The sequence below is a fragment of the Aquarana catesbeiana genome, linkage group LG13 (assembly GCF_042186555.1).
Source record: "Aquarana catesbeiana isolate 2022-GZ linkage group LG13, ASM4218655v1, whole genome shotgun sequence".
NCBI classification, from domain to species: domain Eukaryota; kingdom Metazoa; phylum Chordata; class Amphibia; order Anura; family Ranidae; genus Aquarana; species Aquarana catesbeiana.
Genome location: NC_133336.1, coordinates 3552682 through 3576495, shown reverse-complemented (window position 1 = coordinate 3576495; position 23814 = coordinate 3552682). Strand labels below are relative to the sequence as shown.

The 23814-nt window shown below is 52.2% G+C and overlaps 1 protein-coding gene across 2 annotated transcripts in view; it reads right to left on the bottom strand.

The window, feature by feature from the left end:
• The window catches only part of DDHD1 (DDHD domain containing 1), a 76201-nt gene that overhangs the window by 31457 nt on the left and 20930 nt on the right, over window positions 1-23814 (bottom strand). Inside the window, exons 2-6 of one of the 2 annotated variants that reach the window (XM_073609655.1) lie at window positions 23596-23772; window positions 19433-19528; window positions 9372-9500; window positions 1311-1458; window positions 318-427 (exon numbers count right to left, since the gene is read on the bottom strand). In XM_073609655.1, coding sequence (XP_073465756.1) covers window positions 318-427; window positions 1311-1458; window positions 9372-9500; window positions 19433-19528; window positions 23596-23772 — 660 coding nt within the window. The remainder of the gene's footprint in view (window positions 1-317; window positions 428-1310; window positions 1459-9371; window positions 9501-19432; window positions 19529-23595; window positions 23773-23814) is intronic. The other variant, XM_073609657.1, reaches the window with a different exon arrangement.

The window sequence follows — 23814 nt, the reverse complement described above, 5'->3', positions numbered from 1 at the left end:
ATCGGTGAGGAGATGGGGGACAGAGGTGATCGGTGAGGAGATGAGGACAGAGGCGATCGGTGAGGAGATGAGGACAGAGGTGATCGGTGAGGAGATGAGGACAGAGGTGATCGGTGAGGAGATGGGGGACAGAGGTGATCGGTGAGGAGATGAGGACAGAGGTGATCGGTGAGGAGATGAGGACAGAGGCGATCGGTGAGGAGATGGGGGACAGAGGCGATCGGTGAGGAGATGAGGACAGAGGCGATCGGTGAGGAGATGAGGACAGAGGCGATCGGTGAGGAGATGGGGGACAGAGACGATCACTGAGGACTTACCTCCATCCAGAGCCAGCTTGGATCGCCATTCCACAGGAAGGAACTCCATGTGCTCTGTGGTCAGGTGGGAGAAATGCTTCTCTTCTATTTTCCTGGCCGTCTCCCTCATCCTGAGACATCAGACATGAGATCAGAATACAGGAGACAGAACAATACACAAGTCAGGGGATGGGAGGAGGGATCACTTTCACGCGGGTGGTCAGAGGAGGGATCACTTTCAGGCGGGTGGTCAGAGGAGGGATCACTTTCAGGCGGGTGGTCAGAGGAGGGATCACTTTCACGCGGGTGGTCAGAGGAGGGATCACTTTCAGGCGGGTGGTCAGAGGGGGGATCACTTTCAGGCGGGTGGTCAGAGGAGGGATCACTTTCACGCGGGTGGTCAGAGGGGGGATCACTTTCACGCGGGCGTTCAGAGGAGGGATCACTTTCACGCGGGTGGTCAGAGGAGGGATCACTTTCACGCGGGCGTTCAGAGGAGGGATCACTTTCACGCGGGTGGTCAGAGGAGGGATCACTTTCACGTGGGCGGTCAGAGGAGGGATCACTTTCACGCGGGTGGTCAGAGGGGGGATCACTTTCACGCGGGTGGTCAGAGGGGGGATCACTTTCACGCGGGTGGTCAGAGGAGGGATCACTTTCACGCGGGTGGTCAGAGGAGGGATCACTTTCACGCGGGTGGTCAGAGGGGGGATCACTTTCACGCGGGCGGTCAGAGGAGGGATCACTTTCACGCGGGCGGTCAGAGGAGGGATCACTTTCACGCGGGTGGTCAGAGGAGGGATCACTTTCACGCGGGTGGTCAGAGGAGGGATCACTTTCACGCGGGTGGTCAGAGGGGGGATCACTTTCACGCGGGTGGTCAGAGGGGGGATCACTTTCACGCGGGCGGTCAGAGGAGGGATCACTTTCAGGCGGGTGTTCAGAGGAGGGATCACTTTCACGCGGGTGGTCAGAGGAGGGATCACTTTCACGGGGGTGGTCAGTGGGACTCACATAGCCGTGTTCTTGATGATCCGGCCTTGGTCCATCTTCTGCCCGATGCCATGGACAACGAAGACAATGTGACTTGTATCTACAGGCTTGTCCTCATATGTGGCCTCCTCCACGTATCCTCTGTGCAGCCGCGTGCCGCTACTCGAAGCTGCAAAACAAACGCACAACATTGTCACCAGGAAAGGGGATCTCTGAATGGGGGTCAAAGATAAAAAGTGAACCCAAAAAGAGGTTCTAACCCCCCATCCCCCGCTATATCCATAATTGGGAAACCATTGGGCTGGCGGGTACACTGGAGTGTTCTAGAAAACTCCTCACATACAGTGCGAGTGTATATATAAATATCTATATACCAAGGGTGCACCGATATATTGGCCACAAAGAGGGAGGGAAGAGGAGGGAGGAGGTGAGAGGGAAGGTGAGCGGGGAGGAGGAGGAAGGGACAGAGGGGGGAGGAAGGGAGGAAGGAAGGGAGGAAGGAAGGAAAGGAAAGGAGAGGAGATGGGAAGGGGAGAGGAGAGGAGAGAAAGGAAGGAGAGGAGAGGAGAGGAGAAAGGAAGGAGAGGAGAGGAGAAAGGAAGGAGAGGAGAGGAGAAAGGAAGGAGAGGAGAGGAGAAAGGAAGGAGAGGAGAGGAGAAAGGAAGGAGAGGAGAGGAGAAAGGAAGGAGAGGAGAGGAGAAAGGAAGGAGAGGAGAGGAGAAAGGAAGGAGAGGAGAGGAGAAAGGAAGGAGAGGAAGGAAGGAAGGAAGGAAGGAAGGAAGGAAGGAAGGAAGAGGAGAGTAGAGGGAGAAGGGAGGGAAGGAGTGAGAAGAGAGGAGGAGAAGAAGGAGGGAAGGAGGGAAGGAGGGAAGGAAGGAAGGAAGGAAGGAAGGAAGGAAGGAAGGAAGGAAGGAAGGAAGGAAGGAAGGAAGGAAGAGGAGAGTAGAGGGAGAAGGGAGGGAAGGAGTGAGAAGAGAGGAGGAGAAGAGAGGAGGAGAAGAAGGAGGGAAGGAAGGAGGGAAGGAAGGGGAGAGTAGAGGAGAGAGGAGAGGGAGAAGGGAGGAGAGGGAGGGAGGGAGAAGGAAAGAAAGGAAGGAAGGGAGGGAGGAGAGGAGAGAGGGAAGAAAGGGAGGGAGGAGAGGAGAGAGGGAAGAAAGGAAGAAAGGAAGAAAGCAAGGAAGGGAGGGAGGGAGGGAAGGAGTGAGATGGGAGGGAAGGAGTGAGAAGAGAGGAGGAGGAGGATGAGGAGGATGAGGAGGAGGAGGAGGAAGAGGAGGAAGAGGAGGAGGAGGAGGAGGAGGAGGGAGAAGGAAGGAAGGAAGGAAGGAAGGAAGGAAAGGAAAGGAAAGGAAAGGAAAGGAAAGGAAAGGAAAGGAAAGGAAAGGAAAGGAAAGGAAGGAAGGAAGGAAAGAAAGGAGAGGAGAGGAGAGGAGAAAGGAAGGAGAGGAGAGGAGAGGAGAAAGGAAGGAGAGGAGAGGAGAGGAGAAAGGAAGGAGAGGAGAAAGAAAGGAGAGGAGAGGAGAAAGGAAGGAGAGGAGAGGAGAGGAGAAAGGAAGGAGAGGAGAGGAGAGGAGAAAGGAAGGAGAGAGGAGAAAGGAAGGAGAGAGGAGAAAGGAAGGAGAGGAGAGGAGAGGAGAGGAGAGGAGAAAGGAGAGGAGAGGAGAAAGGAAGGAGAGGAGAGGAGAGGAGAAAGGAAGGAGAGGAGAGGAGAAAGAAAGGAGAGGAGAGGAGAAAGGAAGGAGAGGAGAGGAGAAAGGAAGGAGAGGAGAGGAGAAAGGAAGGAGAGGAGAGGAGAGGAGAAAGGAAGGAGAGAGGAGAAAGGAAGGAGAGGAGAGGAGAAAGGAAGGAGAGGAGAGGAGAGGAGAAGGAAGGAAGGAAGGAAGGAAGAGGGGAAGGAAGGGGAGAGTAGAGGAGAGGGAGAAGGAAAGAAAGGAAGGAGGGAAGGAAGGAGGGAAGGAAGGGGAGAGTAGAGGAGAGAGGAGAGGGAAAAGGAAAGAAAGGAAGGAGGGAAGGAAGGAGGGAAGGAAGGGGAGAGTAGAGGAGAGGGAGAAGGAAGGAGGGAAGGAAGGAGGGAAGGAAGGGGAGAGTAGAGGAGAGGGAGAAGGAAGGAGGGAAGGAAGGAGGGAAGGAAGGGGAGAGTAGAGGGGAGGGAAGGGAGGAGGGAAGGAGGGAAGGGAGGAGGGAAGGAGGGAAGGAGGAGGAGGAGGAGGAGGAGGAAGAGGAGGAGGAGGAAGGAAGGAAGGAAGGAAGGAAGGAAGGAAGGAAGGAAGGAAGGAAGGAGAGGAGAGGAGAGGAGAGGAGAGGAGAGGAGAGGAGAGGAAGGAAGGAAGGAGAGGAGAGGAGAGGAGAGGAGAGGAGAGGAGAGGAGAGGAGAGGAAGGAAGGAGAGGAGAGGAGAGGAGAGGAGAGGAGAGGAGAGGAGAGGAAGGAGAGGAGAGGAGAGGAGAGGAGAGGAGAGGAGAGGAGAGGAAGGAAGGAGAGGAGAGGAGAGGAGAGGAGAGGAGAGGAGAGGAGAGGAAGGAAGGAAGGAGAGGAGAGGAGAGGAGAGGAGAGGAGAGGAAGGAAGGAAGGAAGGAAGCTCCCATTGACTTCAATGCGAAAATACCAGCCACGTTAAAAACATTTAAAAAAAAAAAAAATAAATAAAAAAAAAAAACTGTCCATTTTGGTTTTCAGCCAAGAGCATCCTGAATTTTGGGATTGGGTCCATCACTACTATACAGTCACTTTATACACAGGCCACTCCCACCTTCTGTACAGACTGAGACATCAGGAAGGAGTTTTCCTGCAACTCCGAAATATAGAAAGTCCACAAATATTTATCTGCAGCACTTCTTGCATCTCATTGGATGAAGATGTACATGTGGAGTCTACACAGATCAGCCATAACATAATGACCACCCCCCCCCTTTCCTGACTCCGTCTCACCATGGACCCCACTAGACCTCTGAAGGTACGCTGTGGTATCTGTCATCAGTAGCAGATCCTGTAAGTTGGGAGGCGGGGCCTCCATGGATCGGAGTTGTTTTTCCAGCACATCCCACAGATGTTTGATTGGATTGGGATCCGGAGCATTTGGAGGCCAAGTCAGCACCTCAAACTCATTGTTGAGTTCCTCAAACCATTCCTGAACCATTTTTGCAGTGTGGAGGGGCGCATTTATCTTGCCACTGCCATCCGGGAATAGTTTCCATGAAGGGGTGGACTTGGTCACCAACAATGTTTAGGTAGGTGGTACGTGCCATACCCACATGAATGGGAGGAGCCAAGGTTTCCCAGCATAACATTGCCCAAAGCATCTTACGGCCTCCACCGGCTTCCTTCCCATAATGCATCCTGGTGCCAACTCTTCCCCAGGTAAGTGACCCACCCGGCCACCCACATGATTCCTCAGACCAGGCCACCTTCTTCCATGGTTCCTTCCTCCAGTTCTGATCCTCACATGACCATTGTAGGGGCTTTTGGCTGTGGACACGGGTCAGTATGGACACCCTGACCGCTCTGCCACTACACATCCCCCATACACCACAACCTGCGATGGCCATCAACTTCAGGGACAACATGTTCACTCCCTGCCTAATATATCCCACCCACTTCCAGATCTCTTTGTAACCAGATAATGTGATCACTTCTGTCAGTATTCACAATGTTATGGCTGATCGATGTGGAATATAAAAGTTTTGGACCTCAATCCGAATTCCCATGAAGGGAACATTGTGGTGAAATGATCATTCCATGTCCTGGGTGAGATTTATTATTATCGATCCCAATCCCAGATCACACAGAGGGGACGATGGGGGAGAGAAGTGCGGGGGATGGGAGAGAAGTGCGGGGGATGGGAGAGAAGTGCGGGGGATGGGAGAGAAGTGCGGGGGATGGGAGAGAAGTGCGGGGGATGGGAGATGGAAGGTTTGATCTCCATTTATAGATTGCAGGGTCTGTGGATACTTTGTGTCTTCTTTATTCACGTTTTACCTGAAGAGCTTCTAATCTCCTCCATGTGTCTCTGTAATGGATACTTTGTTACTATAACCACAGAGAGATCCGGGTGACACGGATTCCGCAATGTTAATTATTTAGCTCACTTGGTCATTATTGTATCTGTTATACCCGAGGAGGGATTCTCTACAGTCCGAAACTCCTCTATAGACTCACATAGGAATATCTGCTGTTCAACCACACCGGGTGCCGCAGATGAATATACACTCACCGGCCACTTTATTAGGTGCCCCTGGCTAGTAGCGGGTTGGACCCCCTTTATTAGGTGCCCCTTGCTAGTAGCGGGTTGGACCCCCTTTATTAGGTCCCCCTTGCTAGTAGCGGGTTGGACCCCCTTTATTAGGTCCCCCTTGCTAGTAGCGGGTTGGACCCCCTTTATTAGGTGCCCCTGGCTAGTAGCGGGTTGGACCCCCTTTATTAGGTGCCCCTGGCTAGTAGCGGGTTGGACCCCCTTTATTAGGTGCCCCTGGCTAGTAGCGGGTTGGACCCCCTTTATTAGGTGCCCCTGGCTAGTAGCAGGTTGGACCCCCTTTATTAGGTCCCCCTTGCTAGTAGTGGGTTGGACCCCCTTTATTAGGTGCCCCTTGCTAGTAGCGGGTTGGACCCCCTTTATTAGGTGCCCCTTGCTAGTAGCGGGTTGGACCCCCTTTATTAGGTCCCCCTTGCTAGTAGCGGGTTGGACCCCCTTTATTAGGTCCCCCTTGCTAGTAGCGGGTTGGACCCCCTTTATTAGGTGCCCCTTGCTAGTAGCGGGTTGGACCCCCTTTATTAGGTCCCCCTTGCTAGTAGTGGGTTGGACCCCCTTTATTAGGTGCCCCTTGCTAGTAGTGGGTTGGACCCCCTTTATTAGGTGCCCCTTGCTAGTAGCGGGTTGGACCCCCTTTATTAGGTCCCCCTTGCTAGTAGCGGGTTGGACCCCCTTTATTAGGTGCCCCTTGCTAGTAGTGGGTTGGACCCCCTTTATTAGGTGCCCCTTGCTAGTAGCGGGTTGGACCCCCTTTATTAGGTCCCCCTTGCTAGTAGCGGGTTGGACCCCCTTTATTAGGTCCCCCTTGCTAGTAGCGGGTTGGACCCCCTTTATTAGGTGCCCCTTGCTAGTAGTGGGTTGGACCCCCTTTATTAGGTGCCCCTTGCTAGTAGTGGGTTGGACCCCCTTTATTAGGTCCCCCTTGCTAGTAGTGGGTTGGACCCCCTTTATTAGGTCCCCCTTGCTAGTAGTGGGTTGGACCCCCTTTATAATAAAGGGGGTCCAACCCGCTACTAGCAAGGTGGGGCTAATAAAGTGTCCGGTGAGGGTGTATGGTGGTGCCGTCACATATCATTGAAAGTTATTGAGATAAACAGCCAGCAAGTCGGTATCGTCCAATTGCAGAAAGGTGAAAGACAACAGAAATACCGATCGGCGTTTTGCCGGAGGCCTCAGTCAGAGCAAAGTCATCATTTCTGGAATTGGATGATGGCGAGTTTCCGGCTGAATCTTTCTATGGAGTGTGAGCGGAGACACGGCCAGCCTGAGCACCGGATCCTCGGCTTCCTCACAAGATCGCGGCACAATTCGGACATTTGTGATCAAACTTCACCTGAATTAGACGAATGACCTGCAAAGGCGTTTAGAGCGTCTCCTACAGACAAACTTTGGGTATCAATTTGTTTTTGCCGCTTTATGGGCGTGTCCAACGGGAGGCATGGCACCAGATGAGATCTATTTACATGACGCAACCTCATCTTTTTATATAAACTAAAAACCTTGTAATATAAATATTAGTGGTGCTCCAAAACCGAAAAAATTCTGGACTGAAGACATCAGGATGCCGGGAAAACCCAAATGGACAGTTTGAACCACTTTCCACCCGCGCTATAACCCAATGACGGGTACAGCGCGGGCATCAATAGACGTCCTCCAGTGATCGTGGGGCACACATTGCGATCACCGAGTCCTTCAGACTTGGCTGATCACATAACGGGGTAAAAGGCCAATCACAGCGGGCCCTTTACCACGGGATCAGCGGTCAGCCAATCACAGCTGATCGGGAAGTGAATAGAAGCCGCTTATCGGCTTTTTTTTCTCCTCACTTTTTTTTTTCTCTCCAGTGTGAGGAGAAAAGAATAAAGCCGGTGACCAGCTTCTGTTACAGGGACATGTGTCCTGATCTGTGCCACCTATCAGTGCCACTTATCAGTGCCCACCAGTGCCACCTTTTAGTTAGGGTTGGGGAAAAAAAAAATCGATTTAAATCTTGAATCGAGTTGAGAGATCAAATCAAAAATCAGATTCAAAATTTAAGCAAATCGATTTTTTTTAGATTTTTTTTTTTTTTTCACCGCGCCGGTCCTAAGGAGCTGCGGGGAGGAGTTTTTAGGCAAGGCCGCAGCTTCAGCCTAGTCCGCGAGGCCTTACAGCTCCTCAGGACCGGCGCGGTGTCACAAAAAACAAAACTCGATTCAAATAGTGCTCCAAATAGTGACAATCAGTGCTGCCTCATCGGTGCCCATCAGTGGAGGAGAAAAAAAAAAATTACCTGTTTGCAAAATATTACTATATATAACTATGGTTAAAAAAAAAAAATAATAATTTTGGTCTTTTTTTTGTTTCTTCAGCTAAAAAAATACCCCCCGAGGGGATTAAATACAACCAAAAGAAAGCTCTATTTGTGGGGGGGGGGGGAGATGATAAAAATGTCCTATGTGTACAGTGTTGTATGACGGCGTAATTGTCATTCAAAGTGTGACAGCGCTGAAAGCTGAAAATTGGCCTGGGCAGGAAGGGGGTGAAAGTGTCCGGTAGGGGTAAAAAAAATAAATCAATAAATATATATATATATATATATATATATATATATATATATATATATATATATATATATATATATATATATATATATATATAATTTTTTTTTTTTTTTACCCCTTGCCTACCGGACACTTTCACCCCCTTCCTGCCCAGGCCAATTTTTGGTTGTATTTAATCCCCTCGGGGGGTATTTTTTTAGCTGAAGAAACAAAAAAAAGACCAAAATTATTTTTTTTTTTTTTAACCATAGTTTATAAATATATATATATATATATATATATATATATATATATATTTATGATTAAAGCCTAACTCCACTTTTATTGAGAAAGAAACATTCACCTCGGGGTGATCTCTGTACATTGCAAGGATTATAACAAACTTTGTAGCAGATTCCTCCCTTTTGTTATTCTGAAGCCCTGTGTGTTTGTCTGTGCCTCTGTACAGAGTGGGTCTAATGGGAGGAGGTTTCATAATTATCAGTCAGGTGTGCAGCTGCAGGGCACTAAAGAGGAAATCTGCTGGGCCTGCATCCCTTTAGACGTGTTCCTATTGAAAGTATCTCTCAAAAATTGAAATTTTTGTTGCAGGGGATGCCTGAAACGTGACTTGTATCTTAGGCAGATTTCTGGGAAAATTGGTGAGCCAATCACACAAGCAGGAAATGATGTTTCTGGGGGCGTGGTCAGTACACACTCTGTACAGAACAGCTCTAGGTGGCCATATTGCAATATATTCTCGGAAAATTACATTGGCTGCAGATTGAAAAGGAAAAGGTCATTTTTAATAACATTCAATGATTTGTGTCGCAATCATATGCACTATATTATTTATTTCTTTATTTTCTCCCCACGAAAGTGGAGTTACCCTTTAATTATATTTGACTTTTAATTAAGATGATTAATTTAAATGAATATGAATTTTTGGCCATTATCGGCACATTTTTTTTTTTCCTATCGGCAAAACGCCAAGAACCCCATTTTTGTCCGATAAATCTGTGCATCCCTAGTATTAGTGTGCGCCAAGATTGAGTTGAATTTATTTTTACTGAAAATATTTGATAAACAGTTTTGCAAATAACATGCAATGAAAAAAAATACAAAATTGCAACACTTTTTACTAATCTTTGGCCCTAAATTGTGAAAATTTAATGTATGTACAAAAACCGCCGTAGCAGTGAAAAGGTTGAGAGGTTCACATGTGGTCTCCTTAGTGGAGTTCCGGGATCTCTAACCAGCCAATCGCGGCTCGTTATTCCGGGGAAAAAAAAAAAGATAAAATCAGGCAGCTTACCCTTGGAGAAGCCCAGCTTCTGGGTGACGGTTCGCGCTATTTTGGAGGTGGTGGCGTCGCTGTAGAGGTAGACCTCGTCCACGCTGTGCCAGTCCACGTGGCTGCGGCTCAGCTTCAGGCTGTGAACGGCTGAAATGACAGAAATGCGATCAGAGGAGGGAAGATTCGTCACATGATTGGGGGGGGGGGGGGGGGGCTGCGGCTCCATTACCGACACAGACTGTGAGCTACAGACCTCGGAGAGCGCGACAAGACGGGACACCGCGGCAGCGTCTAACAAGCGCTTTAAAAAAAGGGAAATTATCAACTTTTTATCCTAACTTTATTAAAGTCCTGAGTTGTTTTATTTTTAAAAACAAATATACATCTAAATGAATTTTTTTTTTTCAAAAAAAAAAAAAAAAAAAAAAAAGGAAGGTAAAAGAACATGGTCAAAACCAAAATAAAAAAAATAAAATGAAGGAAAAAAGTAAAAAAATAAATCCCATCTCTGGGAAAAAAAAAAATGTAGGCAGAGTTTCACCTCTGAGTCTGTGTGTGTAATCTGATCTCCCCTATTTATTTTTTTTTTCTTTTTACACACACACTTATAAAATTAGCTTAAAAGTCGGTTGCTTTTTCTAGTATTTTTCACCACATGAACGAGTTATATTTAAAAATAATTGCATATAATTTTTACCTAAATTAAGAGAAACAAATGTCTATTTTTAGTGCAAAATATAAAATAGCTGCTTTTCCTTCACACATCTGTGTGTTTCCTACAGGCTGCAAAGTATAATAAGAGGTGGACGGTGTCCTGATATAAACCCTCCATAGAATTGTGTAATGGCGGTGAGGGCAGCGATGTGCGCAGAGGCGTAGGTTGAACCGAGGATTAACCCCGTCCTGAAAAACACTCTTATCCCATCTTTGTATTTAAAAAAAAAAAAAAAACTGACAAGAGAGTTTTAGAAGAAGTCACGTTGTTGTGAATATAAATGTGACACTGAATTCAGAAATATCGCTATAATAAATGGCGCTCCCTCATCGCGTTCAGTTACAGACATTTTGTCATGAACAGAGACTGGCCATCAAGTAAAAAAAAAAAACTCAAACAATTTATAAACAAATTGTGCTGCAAGGAGAAGAAAATAGAAGGAACTATTGATCTATTGTTTCTACAGAGCAACACCATTCATCTTTGTAGAACATTGAAATTTGTGTATATCTAGAGCTATCACCGAATGCATGTACTGCCAAGGGACGCATGGGCGACATGCTGGAGGTTCTATTGTTGCTGGGAAGGATCTACTGTTGCAGGGGAGTGGGGGGGGGGTGTCAACCGTTGTTAGCTGCTGGGGTAATGGCAGATCGATTTTTACTACTTGCATTGGATGATCTGTTGTTGCTGCAGGGAGATTAACTACTACTCTGGTGGGGTCTATTGTTGCTAAGGGTGTGGGCTGGACTGGGATGGACTTGTTGCTGGCTGGGGAGCTATTGTTGCTGGCTGCAGGGAATTAGTCTGCCTTTTTATGACCTACCAGAGGCGGGTAGGGGGCCTGAGACAAGGGACGGTGCTCGGAGGCGGGTAGGGGGCCTGAGACAAGGGACGGTGCTCGGAGGCTGCTAGGGGGCCTGAGACAAGGGACGGTGCTCGGAGGCTGCTAGGGGGCCTGAGACAAGGGACGGTGCTCGGAGGCTGCTAGGGGGCCTGAGACAAGGGACGGTGCTCGGAGGCTGCTAGGGGGCCTGAGACAAGGGACGGTGCTCGGAGGCTGCTAGGGGGCCTGAGACAAGGGACGGTGCTCGGAGGCTGCTAGGGGGCCTGAGACAAGGGACGGTGCTCGGAGGCTGCTAGGGGGCCTGAGACAAGGGACGGGGCTCGGAGGCTGCTAGGGGGCCGGAGACAAGGGACGGGGCTCGGAGGCTGCTAGGGGGCCGGAGACAAGGGACGGTGCTTGGAGGCGGGGTCGGTCGCAGACAAGGGACGGTGCTCGGAGGCGGGGTCGGTCGGAGACAAGGGACGGTCTTTGGAGGTGGGGTCGGTCGGAGACAAGGGACAGTGCTCGGAGGTCGGTGACAAGGGACGGTGCTCGGAGGCGGGGGTCGGTGACAAGGGACGGTGCTCGGAGGCGAGGGGGATCGGTGACAAGGGACGGTGCTCGGAGGCGGGGGGTCGGTCGGACACAAGGGACGGTGCTCGGAGGCGGGGGGTCGGTCGGACACAAGGGACAGTGCTCGGAGGCGGGGGGGGGGTTGGTCGGACACAAGGGACGGTGCTCGGAGGCGGGGGGGGGGGGGGGGTCGGTCGGACACAAGGGACGGTGCTCGGAGGCGGGGGGGGGGGGGGGGGGTCGGTCGGACACAAGGGACGGTGCTCGGAGGCGGGGGGGGGGGGGTCGGTCGGACACAAGGGACGGTGCTCGGAGGCGGGGGGGGGGTCGGTCGGACACAAGGGACGGTGCTCGGAGGCGGGGGGGTCGGTCGGACACAAGGGACGGTGCTCGGAGGCGGGGGGTGGGTCGGACACAAGGGACGGTGCTCGGAGGCGGGGGGGTCGGTCGGACACAAGGGACGGTGCACGGAGGCGGGGGGTCGGTCGGACACAAGGGACGGTGCACGGAGGCGGGGGGTCGGTCGGACACAAGGGACGGTGCTCGGAGGCGGGGGGTCGGTCGGACACAAGGGACGGTGCTCGGAGGCGCAGGGTCGGTCGGACACAAGGGACGGTGCTCGGAGGCGCAGGGTCGGTCGGACACAAGGGACGGTGCTCGGAGGCAGGGTCGGTCAGACACAAGGGACGGTGCTCGAAGGCGGGGTCGGTCGGACACAAGGGACGGTGCTCGGAGGCGGGGTCGGTCGGACACAAGGGACGGTGCTCGGAGGCGGGGTCGGTCGGACACAAGGGACGGTGCTCGGAGGCGGGGTCGGTCGGACACAAGGGACGGTGCTCGGAGGCGGGTAGGGGGCCGGAGACTAGAGAGACGGTGCTCAGAGGCGGGTAGTGGGCTGGAATTGAGAGATGGTGCTCAGAGGCGGGTAGGGGGTCAGAGACAAGGGACGGTGCTCAAAGGCGGGCAGGGGGCCGGAGACAAGAGAGATGGTGCTCAGAGGCGGGCAGGGGGCCGGAGACGAGGGACAGTGCTCAGAGGCGGGCAGGGGGCTGGAGACGAGGGACAGTGCTCAGAGGCGGGCCTTAGTCGACAAGGGGCGTGGCTCAGAGGCAGGTAGGGGCGGAGACCAAAGTAATTTGGGGGAGGAAAGAGTACCTGCATCTATTCTCTGAAAAAAGCCGCCCCCTGCTGTGTATAGAAGGACTTGCACACACAGGCACTTTAGTCACAGAACGTATTTCCGCACCCAGGATATCCAGCTGCCACATACTGTATCCCATAGTAATGAATGGCTGTAGGTGAACTAACGCCGCTACTTGTGCAAACCTGCGCATGCGGACAGATGTAAAACCCCAAATGCACGCATGGGTTTATGCAAGAAAAGGTGTAAAGTCACTGACAGCCATTCATTACTGATGGCGGCTGTATATTCCGGGTGCGGAAAGAGGCTAACAGTTGCTGTCAATCAGCTGACATAGATCATCGTCCACTGACAGTTGCTGACCTCACATGCTGTCTCCCAGCTCCTGAGTGAGCACAACATGACGCTATAACAGGATCCTGCAGGTGATAGGGATGTGAACTCGTACCGGCCTCGGATTTCAAGACAGCAACTGTCAGACTTCAGGTGATCACTGCCCCTCGCACACTAATAAAAGTTAATAAAAATTGGGGAGATCCAAATCTTCTAAGAGTGAAGTCAGGACCAACAGATCCTTGGCGATACCCAATGGTGACTTTCTGGGCCGGTTTGGTAGCATCCATGTCGGTAGGATGCCGATAACTGGACCTGTATCCTCCGACTATCCAATGTAACTACAGAAATACAGCTGTCATGTATACAGTCCACCCCTCCCCTGTCTGCGTCAAAGCCTTTGCTTACTAATAAAGAGCGGGGGCACTTTAAGAAGTCAGCAGTACTACAGGGAGAGCGGATCCTACTCAGCGGCCATTGCTCAGCAACAGAGAAGACAGGAGGACACCGTACAGCAGACAGGGACCTGACTGGGGGAATGAAAACTTTGCAACCTCTGACCTAGAAGTAGAAGAATGTCTTCACATCGACCATTACAGTACATTCTGGCGCCATTCCCAGGAGGAAGAGCATACACAAGCCCAACTGACAACCTAATAACCCACCTCCACCCAAGCAGCACCTACCCCCAGTGCCCCTCCATACTTGGGGTATTTGCTTTGTAGTTAGCAAAAGGAGAGATAAGTATAGATGAGTATGAAGGTGTGGGGGGGGGGGGGCTGCTTTCCAACATTCAGGCGTGTCAGACCCACCACTGGGTGTGGACATTCCTCCTGCCAACATCTTACATCATTACAGGGCATAGTAATTACATAGTTTAGTTGGTAAGGTTGACAAAGGACACCCAGACCATCCAGTGAGCGTTTATGTCACTACCATATAAATTTTTTTTCTTATTTATCTACATTCTCCACTGACACCACCAACTGAGGAAGGGAGCTCCACATTCTTACTGCTCCAACTATAACAAACCCCTTAAACAGTTTAACACTGAACTGCTTCTCATCCAAATTCAGTGCGTCGGTGGCGGTGTGTCTTTAGAGACCCAATATTAAAGTTTTATCCTAATGCTAGAGTCATCATTTGTATATTGTGATTGTATTTCCTCTTAAGCAGGGGTCTCAAACTGGCGGCATTCCAGCTGTTGCAAAACTACAATTCCCATCATGCCTCTGCCTGCGAGAGTCACACTTGTAACTGTCAGCCTTGCAATGCCTCATGGGACTTGTAGCTTTGCAATAGCTGGAGGGCCGCCAGTTTGAGTCCCCTGCTCTTAAGTGTCTCTTCTCCAGGGAGAAATTTAATGTTTGTAGACGTTCCTCACAAACGAGCTCCTCCGTTCCTCCATGACCCAGCTCCTCCCCGTTCCTCCATGACCCAGCTCCTCCCCGTTCCTCCATGACCCAGCTCCTCCCCGTTCCTCCATGACCCAGCTCCTCCCCGTTCCTCCCCGTTCCTCCATGACCCAGCTCCTCCCCGTTCCTCCCCGTTCCTCCATGACCCAGCTCCTCCCCGTTCCTCCATGACCCAGCTCCTCCCAGACCCAGCTCCTCCCAGACCCAGCTCCTCCATGACCCAGCTCCCCCCAGTTCCTCCATGACCCAGCTCCTCCCAGTTCCTCCATGACCCAGCTCCTCCCAGTTCCTCCATGACCCAGCTCCTCCCAGTTCCTCCATGACCCAGCTCCTCCCAGTTCCTCCATGACCTAGCTCCTCCCAGTTCCTCCATGACCCAGCTCCTCCCAGTTCCTCCATGACCCAGCTCCTCCCAGTTCCTCCATGACCCAGCTCCTCCATGACCCAGCTCCTCCCAGCTGCTCCATGACCCAGCTCCTCCCAGCTGCTCCACGACCCAGCTCCTCCCAGCTGCTCCACGACCCAGCTCCTCCCAGTTGCTCCACGACCCAGCTCCTCCCAGTTGCTCCACGACCCAGCTCCTCCCAGTTGCTCCACGACCCAGCTCCTCCCAGTTGCTCCACGACCCAGCTCCTCCCAGTTGCTCCACGACCCAGCTCCTCCCAGTTGCTCCACGACCCAGCTCCTCCCAGTTGCTCCACGACCCAGCTCCTCCCAGTTGCTCCACGACCCAGCTCCTCCCAGCTGCTCCACGACCCAGCTCCTCCCAGCTGCTCCACGACCCAGCTCCTCCCAGCTGCTCCACGACCCAGCTCCTCCCAGCTGCTCCACGACCCAGCTCCTCCCAGCTGCTCCACGACCCAGCTCCTCCCAGCTGCTCCACGACCCAGCTCCCCCCAGCTGCTCCACGACCCAGCTCCCCCCAGTTGCTCCACGACCCAGCTCCTCCATGACCCAGCTCCTCCCAGTTGCTCCACGACCCAGCTCCTCCCAGTTGCTCCATGACCCAGCTCCCCCCAGCTCCTCCATGACCCAGCTCCTCCCAGTTGCTCCATGACCCAGCTCCTTCCAGTTGCTCCATGACCCAGCTCTTCCCAGTTGCTCCATGAACCAGCTCCTCCCAGTTGCTCCATGAACCAGCTCCTCCCAGTTGCTCCATGAACCAGCTCCTCCCAGTTGCTCCATGAACCAGCTCCTCCCAGTTGCTCCATGAACCAGCTCCTCCCAGCTGCTCCATGAACCAGCTCCTCCCAGCTGCTCCATGACCCAGCTCCTCCCAGCTGCTCCACGACCCAGCTCCTCCCAGCTGCTCCACGACCCAGCTCCTCCCAGTTGCTCCACGACCCAGCTCCTCCCAGCTGCTCCACGACCCAGCTCCTCCCAGCTGCTCCACGACCCAGCTCCACGACCCAGCTCCTCCATGACCCAGCTCCTCCATGACCCAGCTCCTCCATGACCCAGCTCCTCCATGACCCAGCTCCTCCATGACCCAGCTCCTCCATGACCCAGCTCCTCCATGACCCAGCTCCTCCATGACCCAGCTCCTCCCAGTTGCTCCATGACCCAGCTCCCCCCAGCTCCTCCATGACCCAGCTCCTCCATGACCCAGCTCCTCCATGACCCAGCTCCTTCCAGTTGCTCCATGACCCAGCTCCTCCCAGTTGCTCCATGACCCAGCTCCTCCCAGTTGCTCCATGACCCAGCTCCTCCCAGTTGCTCCATGACTCAGCTCCCCCCAGCTCCTCCATGACCCAGCTCCTCCATGACCCAGCTCCTCCCAGTTGCTCCATGACCCAGCTCCTTCCAGTTGCTCCATGACCCAGCTCCTCCCAGTTGCTCCATGACCCAGCTCCTCCCAGTTGCTCCATGAACCAGCTCCTCCCAGTTGCTCCATGAACCAGCTCCTCCCAGTTGCTCCATGAACCAGCTCCTCCCAGTTGCTCCATGAACCAGCTCCTCCCAGCTGCTCCATGACCCAGCTCCCCCCAGCTCCTCCATGACCCAGCTCCTCCCAGCTGCTCCATGACCCAGCTCCTCCCAGTTGCTCCACGACCCAGCTCCTCCCAGTTGCTCCACGACCCAGCTCCTCCCAGTTGCTCCACGACCCAGCTCCTCCCAGCTGCTCCACGACCCAGCTCCTCCCAGTTGCTCGATGACCCAGCTCCTCCATGACCCAGCTCCTCCCAGTTGCTCCATGACCCAGCTCCCCCCAGCTCCTCCATGACCCAGCTCCTCCATGACCCAGCTCCTCCATGACCCAGCTCCTCCATGACCCAGCTCCTTCCAGTTGCTCCATGACCCAGCTCCTTCCAGTTGCTCCATGACCCAGCTCCTTCCAGTTGCTCCATGACCCAGCTCCTTCCAGTTGCTCCATAACCCAGCTCCTTCCAGTTGCTCCATGACCCAGCTCCTTCCAGTTGCTCCATGACCCAGCTCCTCCCAGTTCCTCCATGACCCAGCTCCTCCCAGTTGCTCCATGACCCAGCTCCTCCCAGTTGCTCCATGACCCAGCTCCCCCATGACCCAGCTCCTCCATGACCCAGCTCCTCCATGACCCAGCTCCTCCATGACCCAGCTCCTCCATGACCCAGCTCCTCCCAGTTGCTCCATGACCCAGCTCCTTCCAGTTGCTCCATGACCCAGCTCCTCCCAGTTGCTCCATGACCCAGCTCCTCCCAGTTGCTCCATGACCCAGCTCCTCCCAGTTGCTCCATGACCCAGCTCCTCCCAGTTGCTCCATGACCCAGCTCCCCCCAGACCCAGCTCCTCCATGACCCAGCTCCTCCATGACCCAGCTCCTCCATGACCCAGCTCCTCCATGTCCCAGCTCCTCCCAGTTGCTCCATGACCCAGCTCCTCCCAGTTGCTCCATGACCCAGCTCCCCCCAGCTCCTCCATGACCCAGCTCCTCCATGACCCAGCTCCTCCATGACCCAGCTCCTCCATGACCCAGCTCCTCCATGACCCAGCTCCTCCATGACCCAGCTCCTTCCAGTTGCTCCATGACCCAGCTCCTTCCAGTTGCTCCATGACCCAGCTCCTTCCAGTTGCTCCATGACCCAGCTCCTTCCAGTTGCTCCATGACCCAGCTCCTCCCAGTTGCTCCATGACCCAGCTCCTCCCAGTTGCTCCATGACCCAGCTCCTCCCAGTTGCTCCATGACCCAGCTCCTCCCAGTTGCTCCATGACCCAGCTCCTCCATGACCCAGCTCCCCCCAGCTCCTCCATGACCCAGCTCCCCCCAGTTGCTCCATGACCCAGCTCCTCCCAGTTGCTCCATGACCCAGCTCCTCCCAGTTGCTCCATGACCCAGCTCCTCCCAGTTGCTCCATGACCCAGCTCCTCCCAGTTGCTCCATGACCCAGCTCCTCCCAGTTGCTCCATGACCCAGCTCCTCCCAGTTGCTCCATGACCCAGCTCCTCCCAGTTGCTCCATGACCCAGCTCCTCCCAGTTGCTCCATGACCCAGCTCCCCCCAGCTCCTCCATGACCCAGCTCCTCCCAGTTGCTCCATGACCCAGCTCCTCCCAGTTGCTCCATGACCCAGCTCCTCCATGACCCAGCTCCCCCCAGCTCCTCCATGACCCAGCTCCTCCATGACCCAGCTCCTCCCAGTTGCTCCATGACCCAGCTCCTTCCAGTTGCTCCATGACCCAGCTCCTCCCAGTTGCTCCATGACCCAGCTCCTCCCAGTTGCTCCATGACCCAGCTCCTCCCAGTTCCTCCATGACCCAGCTCCTCCCAGACCCAGCTCCTCCCAGTTCCTCCATGACCCAGCTCCTCCCAGTTCCTCCATGACCCAGCTCCTCCCAGTTGCTCCATGACCCAGCTCCTCCCAGTTGCTCCATGACCCAGCTCCTCCCAGTTGCTCCATGACCCAGCTCCTCCCAGTTGCTCCATGACCCAGCTCCTCCCAGTTCCTCCATGACCCAGCTCCTCCATGACCCAGCTTTGACCCAGCTCCTCCGCTCCTCCATGACCCAGCTCCTCCGCTCCTCCGCTCCTCCATGACCCAGCTCCTCCATGACCCAGCTTCTCCATCCTCCTTATTAGCGTTGTCACCATTTTTTAGACTCTCTCCAGTTCCAGCACATTATTCCTGAGTACTGGAGACCAGAACTGGACGGAATACTCGAGAGATGAACAGACCAGAGTTTTATAAAGTGGCAGAATTATTGTTTTATCCTTGGAGTAAATCCAAATTTTTAATGCATGCTAATAGTATGCTGGCTTTGCTTGCTGCAGCTTGGCATTGAATGCTATTGCTGAGCCCGTCATCTACTAGGGGCCCCAGGACTCTTTCTCCATCCTGGAATCCCCCAGAGGTTCTCCCCCTAGAGAGTAACTTGCATTTATATTTTTAGCTCCCGAGTGCATTATTGAAGTAGTAATGTAGGGGACTGGCAGAAGGCACCAGAGTGGCCAGCAGCACTGACACAACTGAAGCGTCCAATATTAGTAGGCCCTGGAGGTCCACAAGACCAAAAGTTCCATCACACCGCCCACCGGAACAGAGAGGGTTTCGTCTTTTGCAGGCGGTCATTATTTTATTGGGTTAGTGACTGATCTAATCCCAACAAACATGGCCGGTCTTCAGATGCTGCGCCATTATTTCATCTAAGAACATTTTCATTGAGTATACAGCTATCTTCCATAAACCACAAATTCCCCTGCCCCCCCCCCCCCCCCCCCCCTTTAATGGAATTGGAGAGGAGACCCAGAGAAGCAGCCTAGGGTGACAACACTGCTCCTCCATAGATTGATGAGAGAGTGTTGTCACCCTAGAACAGGAAGGGCGTTACTGGCAGAATCACCAGGTCATCAATAAAAAGGTAAAAACCTAATACAACTAATTGGGTTTATCATGAAGACGCCAACATGTCTACCTGAAGAATTGGGGCGGGGCCCAACATTACAGGTGACCCAGACCGTGCAGGCTCCAGAATTCGGAGACCGGTGTCACCCTGACATCATAAGCCGTGAGACATAAGACTTCCTCCAGTGAGATCTACATCTATACAGCGGCAGTACAAAGCATCTAAGAAAGTATCTACGAGGCGTCTAAGGTTACCGTACCTTCGTAACGCCTTCTCTTAGCGCATGGGGCGCCTGTGCTCTCGTTATATCCTCTCCAACTGAACAGGAAGGGGAGGGAGAAGGGAGGAGGGACAACTAGCAAAGAGAGGAAACTTTACTCGTCTCTGGACCAAGAACTTTGAGAGCAACACAAAAGGTTATACAACATGCGATTATCACCGACACAACATTCTACAATGTGACCGTTAGTACTGCCTCCAGTCCCTGGGGGCTGATCAGTAACCGGGGGAGGTAACAAATCTAATGGTTAAAACAGGAGAAAGACCAACTGAAGAGAACTCAAAATTCAACAAAGTTTTTTCATTAGCAAAAGATTAGTGAAAGTTAAAAGAATTCCAGGTATGGATAGAATTACATTGTTGCAACTTGTACCAACTATATATTCACCAATAACTGTGGGATCCCCGTAGAAGCTGGAAACTCCTGTATAGACACCACTACTACTACTACACTGCTACTACATTTATCTCCACTAGATTCCGTGTCCTGTGCTGAAGGGCTGCCATCTGAACACAGAAGGGCGGGTGCTGGGCATGGGCACCATTCACCTATTTTTCTCAGTGAATGCAAAGCACTCTCTCATTGGATGAGGTGGAGAGGTGGGGCAGTGACATTGTAGTAGTAGTAGTAATAGTAGTAGGGGTGTAGTGCTAGGGTAGTAGAGGTGCAGCAGCGATGTAGTAGTGGTGTCTACCAGAGTGATTTCCAGCTTCTAGAGCAGTGATGGCAAACATTGGCACCTCAGATGTTTTGGAACTACATTGCTCATGATGCTCAGGCACTCAGCAGTGTAGTTGAGCATCATGGGAAATGTAGTTCCAAAACATCTGGGGTGCCAAGGTTCTCCATCACTGTACTATGTATCCACCAGACCTGTGGGATTCCTCTTGGTTGAGATTGGAACAATGCAACAATCTACATGCCTAGAATTCTCTTTAAGATGCTACAACATATCTTTTGCTGGAAAACCTTTACAGACCAATGGTTCATTCTACAACCAAACCCAACACAATGGTTGCTCAGGCAGAGACGCCGATTGGCTGACTTGACCTGACTGCCAGAACAGTCGAATCCTCCAGGCAAAGACCATGTGACTGCTGACTTGGCACTGGTCACATGACCAGCCCTGGCTTTATTTCCAGCAAAGGGTAAATTGGCAGCATCTTTAACAGATTTGTGGAATGCAAAAGAATGAGGAATATTAAATTAATTTGGTAAATTTTAATGCAGGATTCAGAAGCAGGGCAATCCACCTAGAAGCCAGTGAACACGGGCATCCATCAACTATAGGAGCATCCAGTGAACACGGGCATCCATCAACTATAGGAGCATCCAGTGAACACGGGCATCCATCAACTATAGGAGCAGCCAGTGAACACGGGCATCCATCAACTATAGGAGCAGCCGGTGAACACGGGTATCCATCAACTATAGGAGCAGCCGGTGAACACGGGCATCCATCGACTATAGGAGCAGCCGGTGAACACGGGCATCCATCGACTATAGGAGCAGCCGGTGAACACGGGCATCCATCAACTATAGGAGCAGCCGGTGAACACGGGTATCCATCAACTATAGGAGCAGCCGGTGAACACGGGCATCCATCGACTATAGGAGCAGCCGGTGAACACGGGCATCCATCAACTATAGGAGCAGCCGGTGAACACAGGCATCCATCAACTATAGGAGCAGCCGGTGAACACGGGTATCCATCAACTATAGGAGCAGCCGGTGAACACGGGCATCCATCAACTATAGGAGCAGCCAGTGAACACAGGCATCCATCGACTATAGGAGCAGCCGGTGAACACGGGCATCCATAGACTATAGGAGCAGCCGGTGAACACGGGCGTCCATCGACTATAGGGAGGAGCCGGTGAACACGGGCATCCATCGACTATAGGAGGAGCCGGTGAACACGGGCGTCCATCGACTATAGGAGGAGCCGGTGAACACGGGCGTCCATCGACTATAGGAGGAGCCGGTGAACACGGGCGTCCATCGACTATAGGAGGAGCCGGTGAACACGGGCATCCATCGACTATAGGGAGGAGCCGGTGAACACGGGCATCCATCGACTATAGGAGGAGCCGGTGAACACGGGCATCCATCGACTATAGGAGGAGCCGGTGAACACGGGCATCCATCGACTATAGGAGGAGCCGGTGAACACGGGCATCCATCGACTATAGGACGATAATGACGTCCACCCACTCTGAGGTATTTAATTATTAATGATTTAGTCTAATGGATCCGAGTCTCATAACATCACCATAAAAAATGAAATCTTTAACAATGACTGTCATATTGGAATTTAAAAAGGGACAGTCCAGCCAAAAGGTGACCAATGTTTAGAGGTGCCCAACCCAACCAATATCTGCCAGGGAACCCAGAAGGAGAGATGAAAATCTCCACACATCAACCTATACAGCCTTTGTGAGTCTCCCTCATGGACTGGACATTGCTGAAAACGCAGCCCTGAACTCCATTGGAGAGGTAATTTAAACTTTTGCACGCAAAGGTCCGACGTAAAAGAGGAGACCATAAGCAGTTACTACACGTGTGTTAGACAGAAATGCCTCCATAGAGTGTCCCTCTGAAATTAATTTCACTTCATTACTGGGGTTTGATTTCCCTGGCTTCAGGGTTAAGTCCGCCCAACAACTGGCCAATAGGAGATGCTCTCATTGGACAACAAAGTTGTGCTCATTAGACAGGTGAATGGTGGTGGTGGAGGAAGTTTACCCGTCAAGTCAAACTGCTAGGACCCAAGTAACCCAAAGACCGGAGGGGTGCACAGACAGGGACTTTGTTCCCAACAAAAACAACGGAAGGACCATGTGGTGTGTGCCATCAGGCAGGACTTCTACATTTCAAATATTTTAATGAATCTGTGATCAGGTAATTAAAGTGTTTCAATGAACTCCTGAAGACGAGGCCCTTTATAAAACCCTATGTAGTTTCTTATACACCCGAGGAGCCCTCCTGACCATAAGTGCATGTCATACTAATCCCTCAACTGCTGTCCCACCTCCGAGGAACTAATCCCGCCCCCGTCTGTCAGACAGGTCTGTTTCTGGAAGGGTGGAGCTTAGCTCAGAGCCATAATTGAGACCTGAGAGCATCACAAGGAGATATGGGTATTATGGGATGTGTGTATGTTCCAAGAGGGTCACAGACAATACAAGGGGGCAGGAAGGGACACATACCATTTTATGATAATTACTGAAATCTGACTTCTGGGTGGACTGTCCCTTTAAGAAGGATTCTGACCAACCTACATGACATTCTAGTGATTTATGATCTATATGCATCCTGTGTGATCGATCTACCAGGGGAACCAATAACAGCATTTGGTTATCCATTAAGGCAAACCTGGTCTAAAAAATGCCAAAGGTGAGACCGGGCTGACGTGCAGAACTTTGGGGTTCCTGGAAGAACCGGTTGGTATTTCAAATGGATCCTCGTGTCCCATGAAGCCTTCTATTTGTAAGCTCCGCCCATTGATGCTAAACCCTGCCCTCTGTCATTCAACTATCAAATGCCAGAACCTCTAAAGTATGAAGCTCTGGCATTTGATAGGTGGTTGGTAGAAGGATCAGCATCGGAAGGGAAGTTGGAGAGAAGTCGAGGTCCTACCGATAGACTGGCCTTTAAAATCCACAGGGGCTCCACAGGGACGTATCTGAAAACTACTTGTAGGGGCCACACGGTGCTGAACCATAGTAATGTTACTTTTGGCACTTTTTATACCAGATGAAGTTCATTTTCACCATCAACAATTTGTTTCATCAAAGAGGAACCACAGAAAGAACTCGGCTGAAGCCAAAACCTCCCCATAGGAGATGCGATCTACAGACAATTCATTATTAGATACATAGTAACCAAACAGGGTCTATTTATCTCTATAGGTGCTTTTTCGGAAGGGATAGGTCGGTGCGTTGTTAGCATTTGTTTCTTTTGTGTGTTCTTTTTCAACGTATTTTTGAATACAAGGCGCTACCATTGACTTCTATGGGCCTCCCAACGCAGGCTCTTGCCTATTGATTGGCCAGATCTCTGCCATTGGGTTCCCTGATCTGACCCAACCAGCCGAGTTCTTTCCGATGGATGTAGAGTGGCGGGGGGAAAATGTCTCTCACCATCCTTGTGGTCCACCACTGGCTTGGCCACCTCCAGGTCGAAGTTGTCGTGCATCTGCTGCCCCCGGAAGCAGTTCAGATGTTCCTGCTCAATCAGGTTACCTTCATCTTCTTCCAGCGGCTGCCAAGTACCATCGATGAACCACTGACCGCGCATCACCGGGATCTTATCCGCCTCTGAAAGACAGGAACAGGAAATATAGAAAAACTGACAGAAAG